General features: G+C 29.6%; 1 protein-coding gene across 26 annotated transcripts in view; it reads left to right on the top strand.

Annotated features, from left to right (window-relative positions):
* LOC132928202 (tropomyosin Per a 7.0102) overlaps positions 1–19719 on the top strand; it is a 38583-nt gene that overhangs the window by 12220 nt on the left and 6644 nt on the right. For 3 of the 26 annotated variants that reach the window (XM_060992699.1, XM_060992707.1, XM_060992698.1), the window contains 6 exons: positions 3874–4007; positions 6685–6802; positions 12988–13058; positions 14058–14133; positions 14566–14628; positions 15810–15879. In XM_060992699.1, coding sequence (XP_060848682.1) covers positions 3874–4007; positions 6685–6802; positions 12988–13058; positions 14058–14133; positions 14566–14628; positions 15810–15879 — 532 coding nt within the window. Of the gene's footprint in view, positions 1–1365; positions 1930–3873; positions 4008–6292; positions 6411–6684; positions 6803–12987; positions 13059–13536; positions 13608–14057; positions 14134–14565; positions 14629–14996; positions 15060–15809; positions 15880–17037; positions 17121–18594; positions 19542–19719 lie in introns of those variants that run through there. The other 23 variants (XM_060992713.1, XM_060992690.1, XM_060992701.1 and 20 more) reach the window with 21 other exon arrangements.

The following is a 19719-nucleotide window of genomic DNA, read 5'->3' as shown; positions in this document are numbered from 1 at the left end:
TAGGAATTTAATATGATTAATGTGTGGTAAAACAGTTGAATTTTTGTCTTACATTCATTTTAATTTATAATACGCCAGGTAAGAGTTTTTCGTGATCGTGCAAACTGCAAAACCGTCAGATTTAAACAGTTTGAATTCTTTCAAGTCCCTTGATTAAAATCTGTATTCATGAATACACATAGTAATGATTAATGTATATAAATCGTCTTGTTGTATACACTCGTGGTACATATGTTATTCACGCGTATATAAGCGCACTCATAGAATATAATAACGTGATGGGTTTGCACTTCGTGTGAATTGCAATGGCTCTTACTGTGGACGATAACATGATGGGGTCATGTATCATTTTTAGCAAATTTTTCTCGGTGTCCCTATTAAACATTTTTTTAATACAGTTCATTTTCGTTTGACCGAACTTCAAAGTCGTGTACCTCCCCTGCTCTCCCACAGTCACGATAACTCGTTGGTCACATTTCGAGTGCAGTTGTCATCGGTAGACACGAGGTGTGTGTACGTAAAAGGCGAAACATCGTCGGATTACGCGGAACGTCATGACACTGGTGTTGCGAAAGGAGAAGAGAGAACGTATTATACGATTGAGAGCAGAGTCTATACACACCGCCGCCCCTTATTTGGCGAACACTTGTCGTGCGTGTCAGTGGCACACGACCCTTGTGCATAATAACAATAATAATAATAATAATAACCGACGATAGAAGACATTGTAATATTATGGTCCGGTCGATCGTTTCAATGAGACGAGTTCGGAGTCATCGCAAATTCATAACATTCATAACAGACGGTGGCAACGGAGTGCGCGGTGCCAGTCCGCGCGACTTTTGTACCCGTGTAGAGGCGGCGGGGGGGGTGCGACGCGCGACCGCGCGTTTGAGGAAAAGCCGCCCGGGACGAGATTTCTGCGGACGTGCGACGGTCGCCCGTCCGCGGCGGAACCAGTTTGAGATATTTTTGCGCCGGCCGGCCTGCCGGTCTCGGTCGACGCCAAATACGAACGAAATTTCCGCCGCCCTGACTAGACGACGCGTCGAAAACCGGCAACGTCGCCCGCAAGGCCACCGCCCCGACGATACGCCGCCGCCACGACTCACCATCGGGCAGGGCGGGGCGGGGCGCGCGCATGACCCGCGTACGTGTGTGTGCACTGTGCGCGAGTATTGTATTCGTCCGACGAACCGTCGTCGTAGGTATTATTATTATTATTATTATCGTAAATACCATATTATTATTATATATAATATTATATATATATATATATATATTATAATATTATTATCGTACACGGTTTGGTTGGTTACTGGTTAGCCGTTAGCCTGCCGCAAACGAGTGTTCCCGTACCCGTGTGTGTGTGTGTGTGTGTGTGGCTTCTGCAGTGCGTCCCCGTAACCGAACGTTGCACGTAACCAACGTAAAAATATTAGCGGTCGTCGTCACCGTCCGCAGTGGTTGTGCCCAGTGTCAGTGACTCAGTGTGCGTTTGCGTGTGTGTTCGTGTTTTGTGTGTGCTGTGTGTCCTTCTCTGTCCGTTACCGCGACAATAACGCGTGCCGGCTTACCGCTGCCGCCGTCCGATCTTCCGATTTTTCCGAACTACGAAAACGCCCTCGTCGTCTTTCCGACCCACCCGAAACCGTTGTAGTCGTTTACGTGTCCGGCGACGCTGTTGTTTCTCGTCTTCCCGTTTCTTCCCGTCGGGCACGCTAGGGCGGCGGCGTTAGTGCGCGGTTTTCTGGTCGTCTAGTTTCGTCTCTTCGCCGCGAAGTCATCATGACTACCATACAGCAGGGTTCGCTGTTGGACGTGCTGAAGAAGAAAATGCGTCAGACCAAGGAGGAGATGGAGAGGTATAAGGAGGAGTGCGAGGATTTCCATAAGAAACTCCAGATGGAGGTCATGAGACGCGAGGAAGTACGTTGAGTTATTCCGAAACGATATAAATATTATTATTGTGATTGCGCGTATTTTTGGCGTCTGGCGTAGCGCAAAAACACCCTACTTCTCAACTCGTTTTGTCGCAGGGCTTCGTTGTAGAAGGGGGCCCTCGTCCGTGTTTATGTATTTTTGCTCAATCGAAACCATCTTAGTAGTTGATTTGAGTCGTATACCGTTCGGCGTTCCTTTGTTGAGAAGGGCTTATAGTGGGTGGTTCATGAGATGGTTAGGTTTTTACCACCAATAAGTACGATAAGACCTCCGATCGAATGATATCCTGAACGACATGACTGATGTTAATGCTTTCTCTGCTAAATTTTGTATTTTACTTTAAAATTTTAGTCGATAGAATATTCTGATTGGCTATGTGGTTATATGTATTCAAATGTATTTTGATTTTTACTTATTTTTAATACCTATTAATCTACATTTGTCTAGTTTATATACAATAAACGAAACAAATATGACTTCATTAAGTTTGTTCTATAAAAATGTTATCAGTTTAAAATGTCTGAAAGTTGATAATATTTTCTATATAATATTTATTCAATTCCTTGTATAAGCACAAAGGTTAACATAAAAATTAACTTTTTTATCTTATATAGCTGTATAACTTTTATTGATAATTTGGTAATTGGCTCTAGTTGTTTTGTTATTCTATTCATTTGAAGAACAGCTCAGATACCTATTGTAAATTAAAACATAATAATATTTGGAATCAAAACATTCGACTAAGCACATTTTGATTCATTATCACTAGTGTTATGCTTAAATATTAGTTGTCGAATACCTATGTATACTTTTGATCCAAACTTGAAATTCAAATTGCTTTTATTTTCTAACTAGAAGTATTCCTAATACTTTTAATGAAAATATTCAACAATTAATAAGTAGTTTACCTATATAGGTACACAGGTTTAGTTGGTATTTTTGTTTATTTATTATAACATAAAAAAAGAAAATACTTGATATTACCTATTTAGAAATGTTGATGATAAATGTTTACCTTTATACCTACCTACCTTGTATATATTTTTTTTGCTTAAAGCTAAGAACATAATTTTTCATAGCCATTAGTCATTATACTCATTAGTAAACCATTGCAACATTTGAAACCTATAATCTAATATATTTTTAGTAAATTATTATATGGAATTTATTTATTCATAACTAGTCGAGGAAAAATTTTGATTATCTAATTGTTAAAAATAAAATGAAGATTACCTGAAAATCCTATTGAGTATTACAATTAATGTTAAGATAAAAAATTGGAGTTTTTTAATTAAAAATGTTGTACATAAGAATTAAGAGCACATATTTTGCAATCTTCCATAATTCATATCATTACTACTAGTTTTAATATAGTTGATCAAGTACAATGCAATATAAATAATTGTTAAAATAAATTAAAGTTAGTATACCTACTCTGTGTCTACCTAATTTATTCAATTTACCTAATTAATGTTTATTTACGTGACATCTTAAAAAAACTTTGAACATTTAGATTACTAATATGGTATAGGGTATTTAAATACAAGTTTCGTTGTATACAAACTTTGAGTTAATAATTGAACAGTTTGATAGTATGTAAAATTAAGCTGATCATTCAAGGTTATATATGGAACGATGAGGCGTGATGAAATAATTTATCTCCTAACAATGGGCTTCATATATGTTAAATATACAGACAGTTTTGTCTACTGTGAATTCAGGAAGTTACGGCCTAGGTTGGGTTTCCTGTTAATTTGGTATTTTACACCTGAATATGTATAAATTAGGATATTTATATAATGTTTACTTTTATGTAAAACAATCTGCATAAATATATAGTCATATAAGTCTAATAAAAACCATTATGAATTATTTCCCACATTTAGATAGCATTATGCAAAATATTTATTGTTAATTTTTTTATTACAGGCTGAAAGTGAAGTTGCTGCTCTTAACAGGCGTATCCAATTGCTGGAAGAAGACCTTGAAAGGTCTGAAGAGCGCTTGGCCACGGCCACTGCTAAGTTGGCCGAGGCATCTCAAGCTGCTGATGAATCTGAACGGTAAGTGTGTGTTAAATGTTTGTCAAAGGTGTTAGTATTTTCAGGATTCTAAGACTTGAATAGATTTCATCTTAGGTTATATTTTGATCTCAAAAAAGTATTTATATTGTTCCCTATATTTATTTTAATTATATTAAATAGGTTTGTACATTAAGAACCAATTATTCTAATATTATCTTGTAGATAAATACATTTATCACATTCAATGTGATATTTAAAATAAACTTTTTTTTTGTCCTAGACAGATAATAAATGAAAAAGTTAAATTATTTATGTTTAGCTAAATGCATCTTAATAGGCTCATTAAATATACTATCAATCATAAAAACTATTATATTCACATTATCTTGTTGTAAATACTGTCACGTCGTCTTTATGTAGGTAAGTTTTAATTTAACAATGTATGTCCATTACCAATTTTTTTCCGACCAATATTTTATTTGCAAGATTTATTAACTATTAGTAATGATATTAAATAACTAACACTAATTGCTTAAAATTTTATTAAAACCTTCCCTAAGTAAATGTCATATGCATGTAAATCAAATGTAAAAACCATTAATCAAACTTGGTGTAAATCAAGATAATATATTTATAATATAATATTAATAAATAATGAAAAATTATTAAACTAACTTAACAAAATTTAAAAACTTTACTATAGATATTCTTACTCAATTTATAATAAAAATGAGGTAATTTATAATAACTATTCTTTAAATGACATTAGTAAAAAACTATTTTTATCTATAATTTTAATACAACTACCAATAATCATAATTATATGAGATCATTTTAAAATTTCTTTGTAAATGTAGATTATTAAATGTATTTATTTAAATTGTTTAAATTAGCATTTTCTTCATAGTCATTAGCATTGCCTATTCAAATCCCCTTATTAAGTAAATATAAAATGTCTTCTTTCAACTTTAATTTGTATAAACATTTACTTTTTGCTAAATTCAATCTCAAAAGATATAATGTATATTTCATTGTGAAATTATTTTAATTATTTTTAATGTTAATGATTTCAAGGCTGTTGAGGGGTCCGGACCCCCCGGAAATTTTTATAAGTAGACACATTTTAACGGTGAATATAATTTATTGACTAGAACATTTTAGTATCTATATTAATAAAAAAAAGTTAAGTCTCCCAAAATTTTTTTTTCAGTTACGGCCTTGTACATAATAGACAATGATTTTTATTTTATTTTAATTCGATATCTTAGCTTTTATTTCAAGTTTGGGGGAAAATGTTATATAAGTGATATACGTAGTTAATATGCCTATTATTTAGTCATGGTTCATATACTTACATTAAAATGTATTTAAATGCAGATACTTTTATTTAACATAAAGAATATTACCTATATTTTTTCAACCAGGAAGGTATCAAATATAAATTTACATTAATTTTATTTCAAGGAAAATTTTCTTAGACTATAAATTTAAAATTAGTAAATTATTTAATAACAAATATTAAATATAAATAAATTACTTTGTATCTATGATATATATATTGATCTACTATTTGTTTATATTAAATTTGGAAATAATGATTTAGTTTCTATTTATATCTATTATATACATTATAGTATTATACTACCTATAAGAATATTATTTCAATTTTTAAAACTTAAAAGTATTTTCATCATTTTTTTTTTTTTCATTAAATTATTTTTATTTCAATAGGTAAACTGCATGTTTTTTTACAATATAACCTATGAATAATCTATGGTTTAATTAAAATAAAAGAACACATTTATTTAAAATTTTTTTTTTTGTAAACGGCATTCTTAGAAATTCAATTAATTGGTACAGATTATTTTAAATTCTGTATTCTAATATTTCTTCACTTAGTGTTGAGTAAATTATGTAAATTGATGCGATTGATAATACATTTTTATAAAATAAGGTATTCTAACTACATTTTTAAGTTTTTTATTAAAATTAATTGTTATTCGCTTTATTATTTTCATGAAATTACCATTAAAAGTCATACCTAATATTAGTGGTTTATTTGGTAATATTTTCATTTTAAACAACAATATATAAATACCAAAATTTCATTTTAGGTTTCTGATTAGTTAGTTATCAATAAGTATCTAGGTAAATCTTCAGTATTAAAGTATTATAAAGTAAATAAATATTTATATTCTACTTACTAACTCTTTTTTGAGTAGAAAATATTAGTTTAAATCTTGTGTATTATAAATTATTTACCCGCTAAAACAATAACGCTGTGTGTGCATCTGTTTGATGTGTTGTTGTTTGTAAATTAAAAGGATCCGAAAAGCATTGGAGAACCGAACAAATATGGAGGATGACCGAGTAGCCATTCTCGAAGCTCAATTGGCACAAGCCAAACTTATTGCCGAGGAGGCTGACAAAAAATATGAGGAGGTAAAATAACAGTATCTGAGTATTTTTTTTTGTGTTTTTATTTAAAATTATTTTACCACCTTGTCCTTGTATTCCTGATAAGCACAAAAACACGACGTGGCTATATGATTACAGTAGGCATTGGTCATTTGATTAATTTGTTTAGGGCAATTAAAATAAGTAGAATTTTTGTTAGGAATTATAAATCCCACAAATACATAATATATGTGTATTGATAGGTACAATTTAAACACTAGATTTGTAGGGAGTAACTTATTGGTTGGGATTTATACAGTGCACGTAAGGTGTTGGAAAACCGCAGTTTGGCCGATGAAGAACGTATGGATGCCTTGGAGAATCAGCTAAAGGAAGCCCGTTTCTTGGCTGAAGAAGCTGATAAGAAATATGATGAGGTGAACGATAGTGTGTTACTAACACTATTAAATCGTTATCTCACTTGAATTTTACTAATCAATAATTTTACAAATGTCAGTTATGCAACTGAAATATGGCATAATATGACTCATACAAAATCTGTGTGGGAACAAATAAGTCCATAAAATGGAAATTTCATTACTAATGGCTTAAAGATAATAAAAAACCATGAGTAAAAATATTGGTGTTTTCGCTGTTGGTATATTTTTATGAGTTTTGGCAGTTTGTGCCAACAATTATTTTTATTTTTATTGTTTTGTGAATTTAAACTTTACCAATATTAAATTGTTTACTTTACCTAATTATCATTTTGTATTGAATCCAAGTAATATTGACATTTTAGATACTAAAATATATCTACTTCTAAATTATATACCATTGACATGGGCTGTTATAAGTTTAAAGAACTATTGTCAGGTTTTTTTCTGTTATGTTTTTGTTTTTAAAAATGTTGTAAGCAAAATTATTACATTTTTTTTAAGTGCCTTTTTGAATTTTATTTTTGTGTTAAATAATAAAAAATAACATAAAATTTATTATGTATTTACGTTTCTATTATAAAAACTAAAATTAATATCAAATTTATTTATTTAAAAGTCAATATCAAAAATGAGTTGTTAAGATATTCTATATTGTATGAAATTGTACTACTTAATAAATCTTAATCATGCATAATTTATATACATGTATACATTTTTTTGTTTAAAACAAATTTATACAAAACTGTATGTTTTTAATGATAATAAATACTAGTTCTTATTATTTTTCACAATGTTAATGTTTTGGTAATTAATTTAAGTTTGCTAAAACCTAATGGGAGATTTAATAATTTATATAATATTTGAGTTGTTTGATATATTATTTTTCTTGTGTAACTGAATAAATCAGTATTTCTGTTTTAATTTATTTTTGTATTATTTTGAACATTTAGTATCATAATAATCTTACATATTATAATTTTATGACTTAAAGTATAAGCAGTCATGTACGCATGTATCAGATTTGATCAATTGAAAACAGGTGACCGTTGGGTCTTTATTGATTAGTGACTCTATTATAAGTTCAGCCAGCATAAATTTAGAATATTGATATCGTACGAGAAGTTCTCAAAGAGTGGTTGATGTAATGGTGTTTAAAATAAATTATAAAAACGACGGATTTTCGTAGTCCAATTTAAAACAAAATATGTCCGCCCTAGACGTCATACTAATTAATATAATAAATTAAAAATTAAAAACACAAGCTGATAGACGATTAGTTGACACTGATGGTATTCAATAAAACAATATGCAAATAAAGCGATCTATACAGTAAAATATCTTTGGGCGATTGTGCGCACACTAAGAACAACATAATATTAATAAATAATAATAAAAATGTTTAACGTTTTTCTGACGACGTATATAGTTACTATTTCTATGTATCAGATTGTTTTATGCTAGAGAAAAAAAACTATCATTAATCGGATTTTTACTCGAAAAATAATGCCACAACAGTTATATTTTGTTATGTTATACATATACATTTTGTATGTGTAATAAATAATAATTTATTCAACGCGACTGGAACTGGGGAAAAGGGTGTATTTCCTAAGAGAGAACTGGTTTGTTGTCGGAGGAGTAAATTTCATCCATTATATTAGTTTTTTTCAAATACACATTTTGTTATTAAAATGTGCATTGAAGAATACTTGAAACTATGTACACAGCACACGTCTTATAAACACCGAATAAAAACTTGTTAACTGTATAAAATAAAATCGATTCAGACGTCGTTGTTTCTAGTGAATTCGTATGGGAGAACAATACATTTTGATTGAGCGGCCGGCATACACGTTTTTTTTAATCAATCTAATCGCGGCTAAACGTAAATACTAGTAACAGTAATAAACTAATAACTAATAATGTCATGAATCATAATATTATCTCGCTCATTCTTGCAGAAAACATTTTAGCCTATGATAGGTATTATATAATAGTACCTATCAGATTTCGGATAAGAAATGTGGTAGGACTCCCCGGGGGTGTAAATCGAATATTGATGGCGTGTCATTGAAAAATAAAATGTTTACGATCGATTGTTAAACACCTAACTACTCTGACCTATTACGTACTAGTATAATATAAGTTTTCGACGATCAACGTTCATCAATTTATCATCATCCGGATGCAATATATTCGTTGTTTTCTAGATAATCCAATGGGAATAATCACGTCTTATCAGTGTAACGTCCTATATTTTTCTTGTTTGGCCAAAATATATCATTATTATCCCTTTGTGGGAAGGGGCTAAGAATTTTTGTAATTTATTATTTGGATTAATTTTTTGCATTAACAATAAATTAATGTGGTTTTTCCACGGTCGGGAGTCGGCGCTTTCGTTTCCACATACCTATACTGTAATCCACACACATATAATAATATAATATACATAAATATGAAAAAGTAATATGATTTTCTCACGACCTAGGTAGGTATATGACGTGTTTAAATACACAAGCGACGAAATTAAAATTCCAAGGTCAGCGTTTTATTTAAGCGTATCATATACATAATAATAACACGATGTAGTAGGTATACTTACTATAAAGCCATATAGGTATGTAGATCTGTAAAATCTAAAACACGCGCTTTTATAACATATGGAATTAAAAAATAATACATTTATCCATAGTTATAATTTTAATACACACAAATCCGATACGAATCTTCCTATAGCACGTCTGATTAGTCATTGTTTTCGAAAATTCAGCTGAAATAATTAGTCAGTAATCGCTTTTCCGTATAATGTGTTCGAGGAACAACAAATCCGAATCAAATATAATATTTTACTTGCATGCGTACCTACCTCGTACGTTATAAGAATAATATAAGAATAACATATGTACAATGCGTATAATATTATATTACTTTTTACTTAAACTATAGATGAGAAGTCACCACACACTAAATAATATTATGTAATACATTTTTTTATGAATAATCAATAATCGCACCGTCCTAAAACTCAATTTGCTCGAACCGTTAATGGGTTTTTCTCGTACGATTGCTAATGAATTGTTATGCAAATAATAATAATAATATGACGGAGGAATCTATAATATGTATAATTAATAATAGGACGTGACATAATGTTGTTAAAAGAAAAAAGTAGACCGTTTGGGTATTTCGAACGTTGACGTACCTATGCACGCTCACTGGATAAAGAAGGAGAATACAAAGAATATGTTTAAATTTAAAACATAGGTAATGATAATAATAAATCATAATTGTTTCGTCGACAAGCCGAAATTCCTGACGTCGAGGCGATCCACATTTTTGTCAACGTAGTCATTATGACATATATTATATTATAACATATTATCATACAGAGTGATTTAGTCAACACCGAACGTCTATTGTTCCTTAGTCCAATTTTAGTTTTTGAACGATTTGTTTTTAAAAGTACTTTCAATATTATAATAATATATTTTTGTAAAAAAAAATTATTATATTTTAGGGTTTTTTTAAAGAAAAAAAATGTGCCCTTTTAATTTTTATCGTTTAGAGAGCGGCTACGTCAACATTAGTTTCCTATCTGGCTTGCACGTTTTATGGGAATAGACATTTCATACTTCCGCGATTACGTCTCTCTATCGCAGCTAAAGCCTAATGATAAATAATGGACCTATTATACATTTTATTGTAGATGATTTAAATAAGTTAGAATTTAAGAGACGTATACACCTACATAATATGTTGTTTGTTTAAACGTATCCAATTTGTTTTCAGAAGTGTAGTAACCTTTAATTATAAAGTGAATTAACCTATTATCAACATTAAAGGTAAGAATATTATCTGTGTTCCCTTTTAGGTTTTTACTTTATTTAGATTTTTAAGCGAGTTGTGGAGAATTTTTAAATAGTTATATTTTACATATTCATAACTTGCTTACAAATTGAAATATAGTAAAAAACCTACGGGTAAACACGCAAATAATATTCTTACTCTTCAGTTTGATAATTGGTTGATTTATTATTATTAAATATTTAAAAGTGGAAAAGATTAAAAAAAAAAAAAAAGCATCTGGCCAATGCACAGAAAATACCCTTTTCTATAAGACATCATGCAATAGGTTCCTTAGCCCTAAAATGAACTGTAGAGTTGTCATAGTGGAAATACGGAATAATTAATTTGTTTTTGAAGTAAAAGTATGCTATGTAGTCTCAAATGGAATATTTTTATGAAATGATAATTTATAAAATATAACAAATATTGAAATAATAGCTTTTTTATCTGTAACATGAGACATGAGTTACGTGCTTTCCAATAATTTAATAAGTGGAATATTGTAGAATAATTTGCGAAGTATGCCCTGAAACTATTCGTTTCTATTATTTAAATATTCATTTAAATGCTATTCTGTAAAAAACACTTAAATATTAATTTGATATTTTTACGCCAATTATTAATAAAAAAAATATTGAAATATTTTTATCTCTTCGGAATACTAAATCATATAATTAAAATGTATCAGTTTTTAGAAATCGTTAAGAAAAAACTAAAATAAACTGGAATGACGAATGTCACGTGTTGAAAAATCACTCTTTATGTATAGGTTCAATTATTAATAGGTTTATTTAATTTCAAATTATATTAGTATAACGATAATGCAGTTAAAAACTACTAAATGTATGAATTTCTAAGGTGTTTCACTCGAAAATAGGATTAGTATACATTTTTGTGCAAGTTTCGCGAGACCGTCTGAAGCAGTGACTTTTTGATAGTTGTTTAATGTTTTAGTAATGTATAATTTGAATTTGAGTTTGGACGGTTAACGAATCTCAGCTAATTGTAAACTTTAATATTGTCGTTACATGGCGTCATTCGAAGTTGTGAACGTTGTCTTATAAACGGATACGGTTATTATAATCTTTGCGAAACATTTGCGTTTGTAGTCATTGATTGTAAACCCGTTGGGCTAAGATACAATTTTTTTTTATAATATGATTGTGTTCGTCCATAATGGTAATTTACAATCCATTTCAAATAACAATCGTATCTTGGCCAAATCGGTATTAATTAAAATATGTGTTATTACTTATTTCTTATAAAAATATTTTTATGCAATTTATCTGCGAATATTTGTGTATATCGCAGGTTGATTTAAAAAAAATATTTTCTATTGGATAAGCGTTACAAATAAAAATTATATTTTCGCATATCTCTGTTCATAAAATATATTAACATATTGTTTAATATTTTTTTTTTATATAATTTATTTTTAAGTTAAACTTTATATTGTATAACGTTGTCATCGACCATTTATAGAGTAGTCAGGTTACTTGGATTCAATAGTAATTTTTTTATAAGCCATACAGTTTCCATAATAATTATTAATTATGTATTATCAAAAATTATAAAATAGAATAACTCGTTATGCGGTTTATAGTTTGTTTTCTGTTTAACTCTTCGAAATTTAACAATTTCATTGTTTTGGTGTTCCTTTACATAAATTAACTATACAATATACATTGCAGTCATTCCTAATCAATAATAGTCCCATTGTTTACATGCTAACATGCTGTATATGTGAATGTGGTGTAGCTAAGGGACTGAGCACTATACGAAACATCACCCCACCACATTCTACAACAATAATCCGTTATTTTTTTAACCATTAGTCCTGACCTTACAAGGCTGATTTATCTTAAGGTACACACCTATAATGCCTTGGTGATCAGTTGTTTTATTTAACGTTTTATATTATTGGTTAATAAAAAAATAGTAATCATTTGTACTTGTTGTTACCACTTACCAGTGTCATAGTATCTCGTTTATATTTAAAGCTGGTTTCATAGCTACGTCATCTATCGTGTCGTGTGGCTTTTATCGTATTTTGATTAACCATGGTTTACTAGGAAATTTTTAGAGTTGAGTTAAGATCAACTTTTTGACACGACAGATGACATACTGTGATTTTCGTGGAGTAATTATTATATGTCAGGCCCGCCTTACAGAGCTGTCCTAGCTATCCTCGCTACACCACTCTATTCATAAATACGAGTGTATTATAATTTGTGTGTGTGTGCGTAAAAATGTATTTATTTTTTAATATTTGTTTATAAAAACCTGTTGAAACCGTTTATGTTAATTATTTTTCTTTGGGAAATTATTGCGATTAGGTAGCGCGTAAGCTGGCCATGGTTGAAGCCGACTTGGAAAGAGCCGAAGAACGTGCCGAATCAGGCGAATCGTAAGGACGATTAAATCATTAGATTTACACATATACGAAAAACACTTAAAGGAAATCGTTGGATAATTTTTATGATTGCGATTTTTCATTGCTTAGCAGAACATAGTGTACTGTAGTGTATTATTATTACATCATATAATATTATACTACGCTTAAATAATTGTTGCGCGCATAAAATAAGTTTTTTGGGCTTTGTTTACAATGATAGGCATTTTCTTAAAAAAAAAAAACTGAAGCTTTATAATTTCTATTCGGCGGCTGTTTGAGTTTTTTTTCGTTTTCGTTTTTGTTTTTGATTTTGATTTTTTTGATTTTGTGTTTAGTGTGTTTTTCTTCTATCCATATTATGTTATAATTTATAATATTATACACATCCTATCTTTATACTTCCAATTTGTCCAAAATATTTTGTTATTTTTAGTTTTTATTGCATGAAATTAGTTTGTTATATTTTTTTTTTATTTTCAATTGCAATTAGGTCGGCCGTAAATTGGTCATGATGGAACAAGATTTGGAAAGAGCTGAAGAAAGAGCTGAACATAGCGATGCGTAAGTATTTTAGTCGTTTTATAGTTGAAAAGTGAGAAACACGAACTTTTATAAAATGGATTTAAAAATACTTCCATCCCTATTTTAGTCCATAATTTTAGATGACTACTTTTTGGTAAGTGCTGTATAACAAACATGTACACCTATTTCGGGTACATATTTTGTTGTATGTTTGCTTTATTTGAAAGTAGTGTGTTGCGTCCGAGTGGCTTTTCATCGCAATCAAAAATTACCAATTTTTTCTATTATAATATTTACTCATGTAATATTTAAGGGTATTTAAAGTAAACAACCAAATCATTTTTAAACCTTTGATCGCATTATAGAAACCCTTGAAGAAATGCTTGAGTTGATATTAAAAAAAAAAATGATTTAGTACTTAAGTTTACATAGGTAGTTATTTTAAGTAATATCTGTTAAATTAATTCTGTGTTATTTTTTACCGTGTAGAAAAATCGTGGAATTGGAAGAAGAATTACGTGTTGTTGGTAACAACTTGAAATCCCTCGAAGTTTCGGAAGAAAAGGTACACGTATACAATTCAGTTCAATTAATTACATTCAATTATATGACCAATAAAACGATAACAAAACAATATTTATTATTTGACATGTAATATTTAACAATTTATGCTATAGATAAAGCAATATTTGTTTGCCAAATGTTAGGCTGTATTAAAAATTTTTGTTGGGCAGTATGAAATGAGGAAACATTTTTTAGTCAATTCGTTTTGGGAAATTAAATTTTATAAAAATAATTAGACAGAACTTATAAGATTAAAAATAATTTAGTTAATTTGAGTTTAGATACTTTTTTTAGTTAAGATTCAGATATAGATAGAAGTGTTGAAATACACCTAACACACTTTTTAGATATTCGTAAACCATTTTATAGTGTGTTAAAAAAAATATATTATATATTAAAAAATTTTAAATTTCTAACTAATGGTTTTGGACAGGCAAACCAACGTGAAGAAGAATATAAGAACCAAATTAAGACTTTGACCAACCGTTTGAAGGAGGTATTATATATATAAAAAAAAAATGATTTCACAGGCTGCGTTTGTTTGCATTTTAGCCTGCTTATGAAAATTAAAAAAAACCACCAAGGCTTATAACGTACTTACACCACTCTTAATGTTTTTATTTCAATAATACTAATAAAACGTGTGATTTGTACATGACACCTTTCCCACAAAACTTATTACATACTATAACTAGACATATAAAATTACCTTGACAAAGTTAAATATAATATAATATATTCTTTTAACGTGTTTTATACTTATGTCTAACTTGTATTGTTTTTTGTTTTTTTTTTTGCAAATTGGTTTGTACACGCTTAACTCACAAACACGGCACACGTTTATGTACTTAAAAATAAATATAGGCCACACAAAGGGAAGAAACATTTGAGGAACAAGTGAAAGGTCTCGGAGCACAGCTCAAAGAGGTATAAGCTCAATACATATTTAATACACTTCATAATTATTATAAAAATAATGTATATTGTTCATTCTACATTTTTCTCGTATAATTATCATTTAATAATTAATTAGGTATCTATGTTTCTTCTTTCTCTACTTGTCTTGCGGATTGCGTAACTCAATTTTGGAATTTAAATTCAAGCTCCACTGAGTATGATATACAGAAATCATGTCTGTTATCGCGATTGTTCCTGTATATTATATGGTTACAATAACACAAAAAAAGTTTGATCATTATTTTGAACTTTTTTTCCCGATTTCATGTATACAATGTTGTATACGATCGCACATGTTATTATAGTTAAAAATGCACATATCAATGCTTTCAATGCGTTCACAGAGTTTTCGCACGATTCTCGCACACTCTGCCCGTCAATCAGCATACATTGAATATTAATAATAATTTTAAATCTGAAGTTTTCGTTTGCAGTTCTTAACACTGTGTTTCATTAACCATACATTATATTATAAGATCGTTTTATTTAATTTTTAATTTTACCGCATGTTTTTTTTGTCTATGTGTACGGAGTGTATATCACGAGAATATGATATTTTCCATGTAATTTGTATATATATACGTGTAAAACCGTCAAATTCTCGTGATAAAATCTCTATACACATTTATACTTTTTGTGTCTATACATTAATATAAACAAAAAATATAACTGTACATTTTTAACAGACATTAATCGACACTCCATTTTTTCTACTTATAGGCTGAGGCTCGTGCTGAGTTCGCCGAGAGATCGGTGCAGAAATTGCAGAAGGAAGTCGACAGGCTCGAAGGTGAGTTTTACGTTTTCCTCTTACGTTATATATTTTCAAAAATACTATTATATCGGTTTACAGTCTTGGGATCGATAATTTATTATAATAATATGTATACAGAGAAGATTAGCATAGTGTGTTTCATAATATATACCTAATATAACGCGTATAGTTTAAACTTCCAGTACGAACATGGGAGTATTATTTTTTTCGTGGATTTTGATGTTTTATTCATGATATACCTAATATACAGTAATCTGAATTTCGTTTTATAAAACTAGTGGGGATTTCCTACATGTAATCAGGTTCTTTGGTCCCTTAAACTTTTTATGCAGTATAATATGTATACTATACACGACTGCAGTATGATCAAAGACTGTTGACGTTTCAATGTCACAACAGGGAGGCGCATGGTAAACAATCGAGAATTATCCACTAAAATATAAAACATATAAATAAATACAATGTGTTTTTTTTGTTTTTTCGTGTTTGAGATTGTTTTCTAATATCGCGCTCGTGTGTTGTCCGAAAGCCAAGTGTTCTAATAAAATAACACCAATTAATCGATACACTTGTGTCTATTACTTAATAGTTAATATTATAGTAATAATACGATGTTAATCTGCACTATGCGTGTGCGAATAATAATAATAATCCAATAGAGTATCGTTGTAATGTATTTGGCGAACAACGATCTTGCAGACATATGCCATCATCCTCGGTGGCGCCGAACTTTTCACTGTCTTCAGTGGTTGACACCGTTCAAATATTATTAGAGCGTTATTGTACGTAATAATATGTATACTGCTTACATAAACGTATGCGTACACGTACTCGAATGGTTTACATTTTCCTTAATTTTGGTATTTTTTTCTAGTGTTAAAGGCACAATCGTCAATATTTTGCTGATTTAAATTTACATTTCGGCGCCTCCGAATTATTATCCTTGATTCTATATTTTCATGATATTAATTTGCCTTATTTTTTGGCACGTAGAGTTTTATTATTATTTTTTGATATTATAAATATTATTTTCAGTAGTCTAATGACATGTATTTAGATATTGGTTTTGTTTTGTTTTTTTTAAATTTTCACTTGTTTGTGCATGTTAGCTAAATGTTTTGTTTTCATGTGTGACACGCGTGTGTATTTTGCTGTGGACCTGACGCAACACAGATGACTTAACTGGCGAAAAGGAAAAGAACAAACATCTGCAAGAGGAAATGGAGGCCACCCTGCACGACATTCAAAACATGTAAAATAACAAACCGTCCCACGTTTTCCTTCCCCGTCCCTTCTTAGAAAATTTCCTACTCCTTATTAAAAATTATCTAATATTATTATTTAATTTTTTAAACAATTTTTTTATACTCTTACACTCGTTATATTTATGTTTTGTTTAACATTTCCGCACTCCATACTAACTTCGTTATTGCACAGGTTTGACTATACACATTTTTTAATAATTCACTTATTTATTGTCATAATATTTCAATTTATAACTTCTTTTCTTTTTTCTTCTATCACTATACTTCTTACTAACGTTATAAACGACAATATTATCTACTACTAACATCCATATTCAAATTTTTATATTTACGCATCGTGTTGATAAAAACGACGTTCAAATGTCTTTTACTGGAGATTTTAAAATCATTTTTATAGTAATAACATGGTGGGGTGACGTTAGACGTAGGTTCATTTCATTTCTTCTTGAGCGACCGTTAGTAAATATTCGAAGGCGATAAATGTATTAATAATGTCTGCACTTCTTATAATTCGAGTAGAATAGTACCGCTCATCATGAAACTATAAAACAATAGAGCCGTATTCAATTCCGAACATATTCTCTAACAATACACCTTGACGTTAACTGACTTGCCTACAGTTTCAATTACAGAGTATGATATAGGTAGGTATAGGTGTAGGACTGCACATAATGGACATATTACGATGAACAAAATGAATCATTCGCACATCATGCATACGCCTACCTACAAGAAATGTATCTATAAAAACAAAAAAATTCATTTCTTTTATTCGTTTTTAAGCATTTCAAATCACTAATAAGGTTTATAACTATAGTTAATATTTAATAGAAGTTTGTTATTATTTTAATGTTGACTTCGCATGATCTACCATCACAGTACTTATTAAAATATGTTCAGACATTTGTATTTGGTTTTGGATCAAATTTGACTTTAGTTTTAATAATAACTTCTTAGATACTGTTGTTAACACTTATACCACTAATATTTCTACGTCATAATTTTCGTACTAAACACAAATCTATGACTAAATAAACGTCTAATAGAACGAGCGTATAAGATCATCGGACCGGTTATTGTTTTAACATTTAACACCATCTGTCTTCTTCCAGGTTATTCTTTCCTTTATAGAAATTATTAACACGATATTGTATATATTATTAATTTTTCCATTCGTATAGTAGATATTATTATAACTACTAAAAACTTGCTAACATTCTCTATTTGCAAAACCGATTGACCATTCTGTTCGGCTTTGTCATCCTCTTATTTTCTATGTACGGTTATATGTGATATGGGCTCTACATATATATATATATATATATATATATATATATATATATATATATATATATATATATACACACTTCCGCCGAGACACTGTCCTGTCCAAGAATTCTTTTCTCAAACTTGAGTTGCATCCGAACGTTTTTACTGACCCGGTGGTAATCGATTTGCTTTTCAGATGAGTTGGTCGCCGAAAAGGAGAGATTCAGAGACATTGGCGACAGCTTGGACCTTGCGTTTGTCGACTTGTATGGCATCTAAACACAAACACACACACATACACACACTCAGACCTCCTCCTTTCCCGACACACACGATTTCACTCAATTTTATCCATTTCCATCGTCTCTGTCTCTGACCCTACTCCAGCTACCACACACTACATTCCCTTTATAAACAAAACACAAAACGAAACAACAAAATATAATTTTAATAATACAGTGCTACTAACACCGTGTCCACGCGTCAAATTTTTCGACACAAAACTTGTAACTTTTAGTTTATTTTAGTGAATTACCTATACCTAAATTTTATTTTTATTTTTATTTTTATTATTTATTTATTTAATTTTTGTTTTGCAATGTATTGTATTTCATAGCTTACTGATTTTACAATATTATTTCGGCTTTGTTTTTACGCTTGTAGAAAGATTGTATCGAACGCCGTAGGTGTGACTTTTGACTACCCCGAAGTCAATAATTAAAAATAAAATTGTAACGATTATTTTTCTATGATAACTTTTTTCTCCGCCTGAGTGAAATCGTTTAATGTCTATTGATACTTTGTACCGGCTGTGGCGTCACGCGTCCCTAAAATGTTTTTTTTTTGTTCTTCGGAAAACACGTCTGTTGAATATAATTAATTTTTATCCAAACGTTATTATTATTTATATATACGCTTAGTTTTTATTTATATAACATTAAAAAAAAAAACCATAACCTAACTTTTGTCTAACTGTATATGTCTATTTAAAAAAAAAAAAATGTATTTTTGTGATTTATATAGAGCTTGTATTGTTTTCGTTATTAGTCAAATAACCAACGATAAAAATATAAATGAAAAAAAACAAATTCTCATATATAATCATTTCGGTATATAAATAATATATATATTACCTACGTCTTATTTATATTGTACAGACGATTTATTTCATTAACACTTTAGATCGTAATCACTGATAACTTATTTTACGAATTATTATTTATTATTATTAAAACATTTTTTTTACATATATTTATTGTCATCCCAAGTGCTATATGTTTTACCAATAAAACAATGTAAAAGAAAAAAATATATTAAAGCG

Source organism: Rhopalosiphum padi, chromosome 4 (assembly GCF_020882245.1).
Source record: "Rhopalosiphum padi isolate XX-2018 chromosome 4, ASM2088224v1, whole genome shotgun sequence".
Taxonomy (NCBI): domain Eukaryota; kingdom Metazoa; phylum Arthropoda; class Insecta; order Hemiptera; family Aphididae; genus Rhopalosiphum; species Rhopalosiphum padi.
The sequence above is the reverse complement of the archived record's forward strand: the minus strand, read 5'-3'. Positions and strand labels throughout refer to the sequence as shown.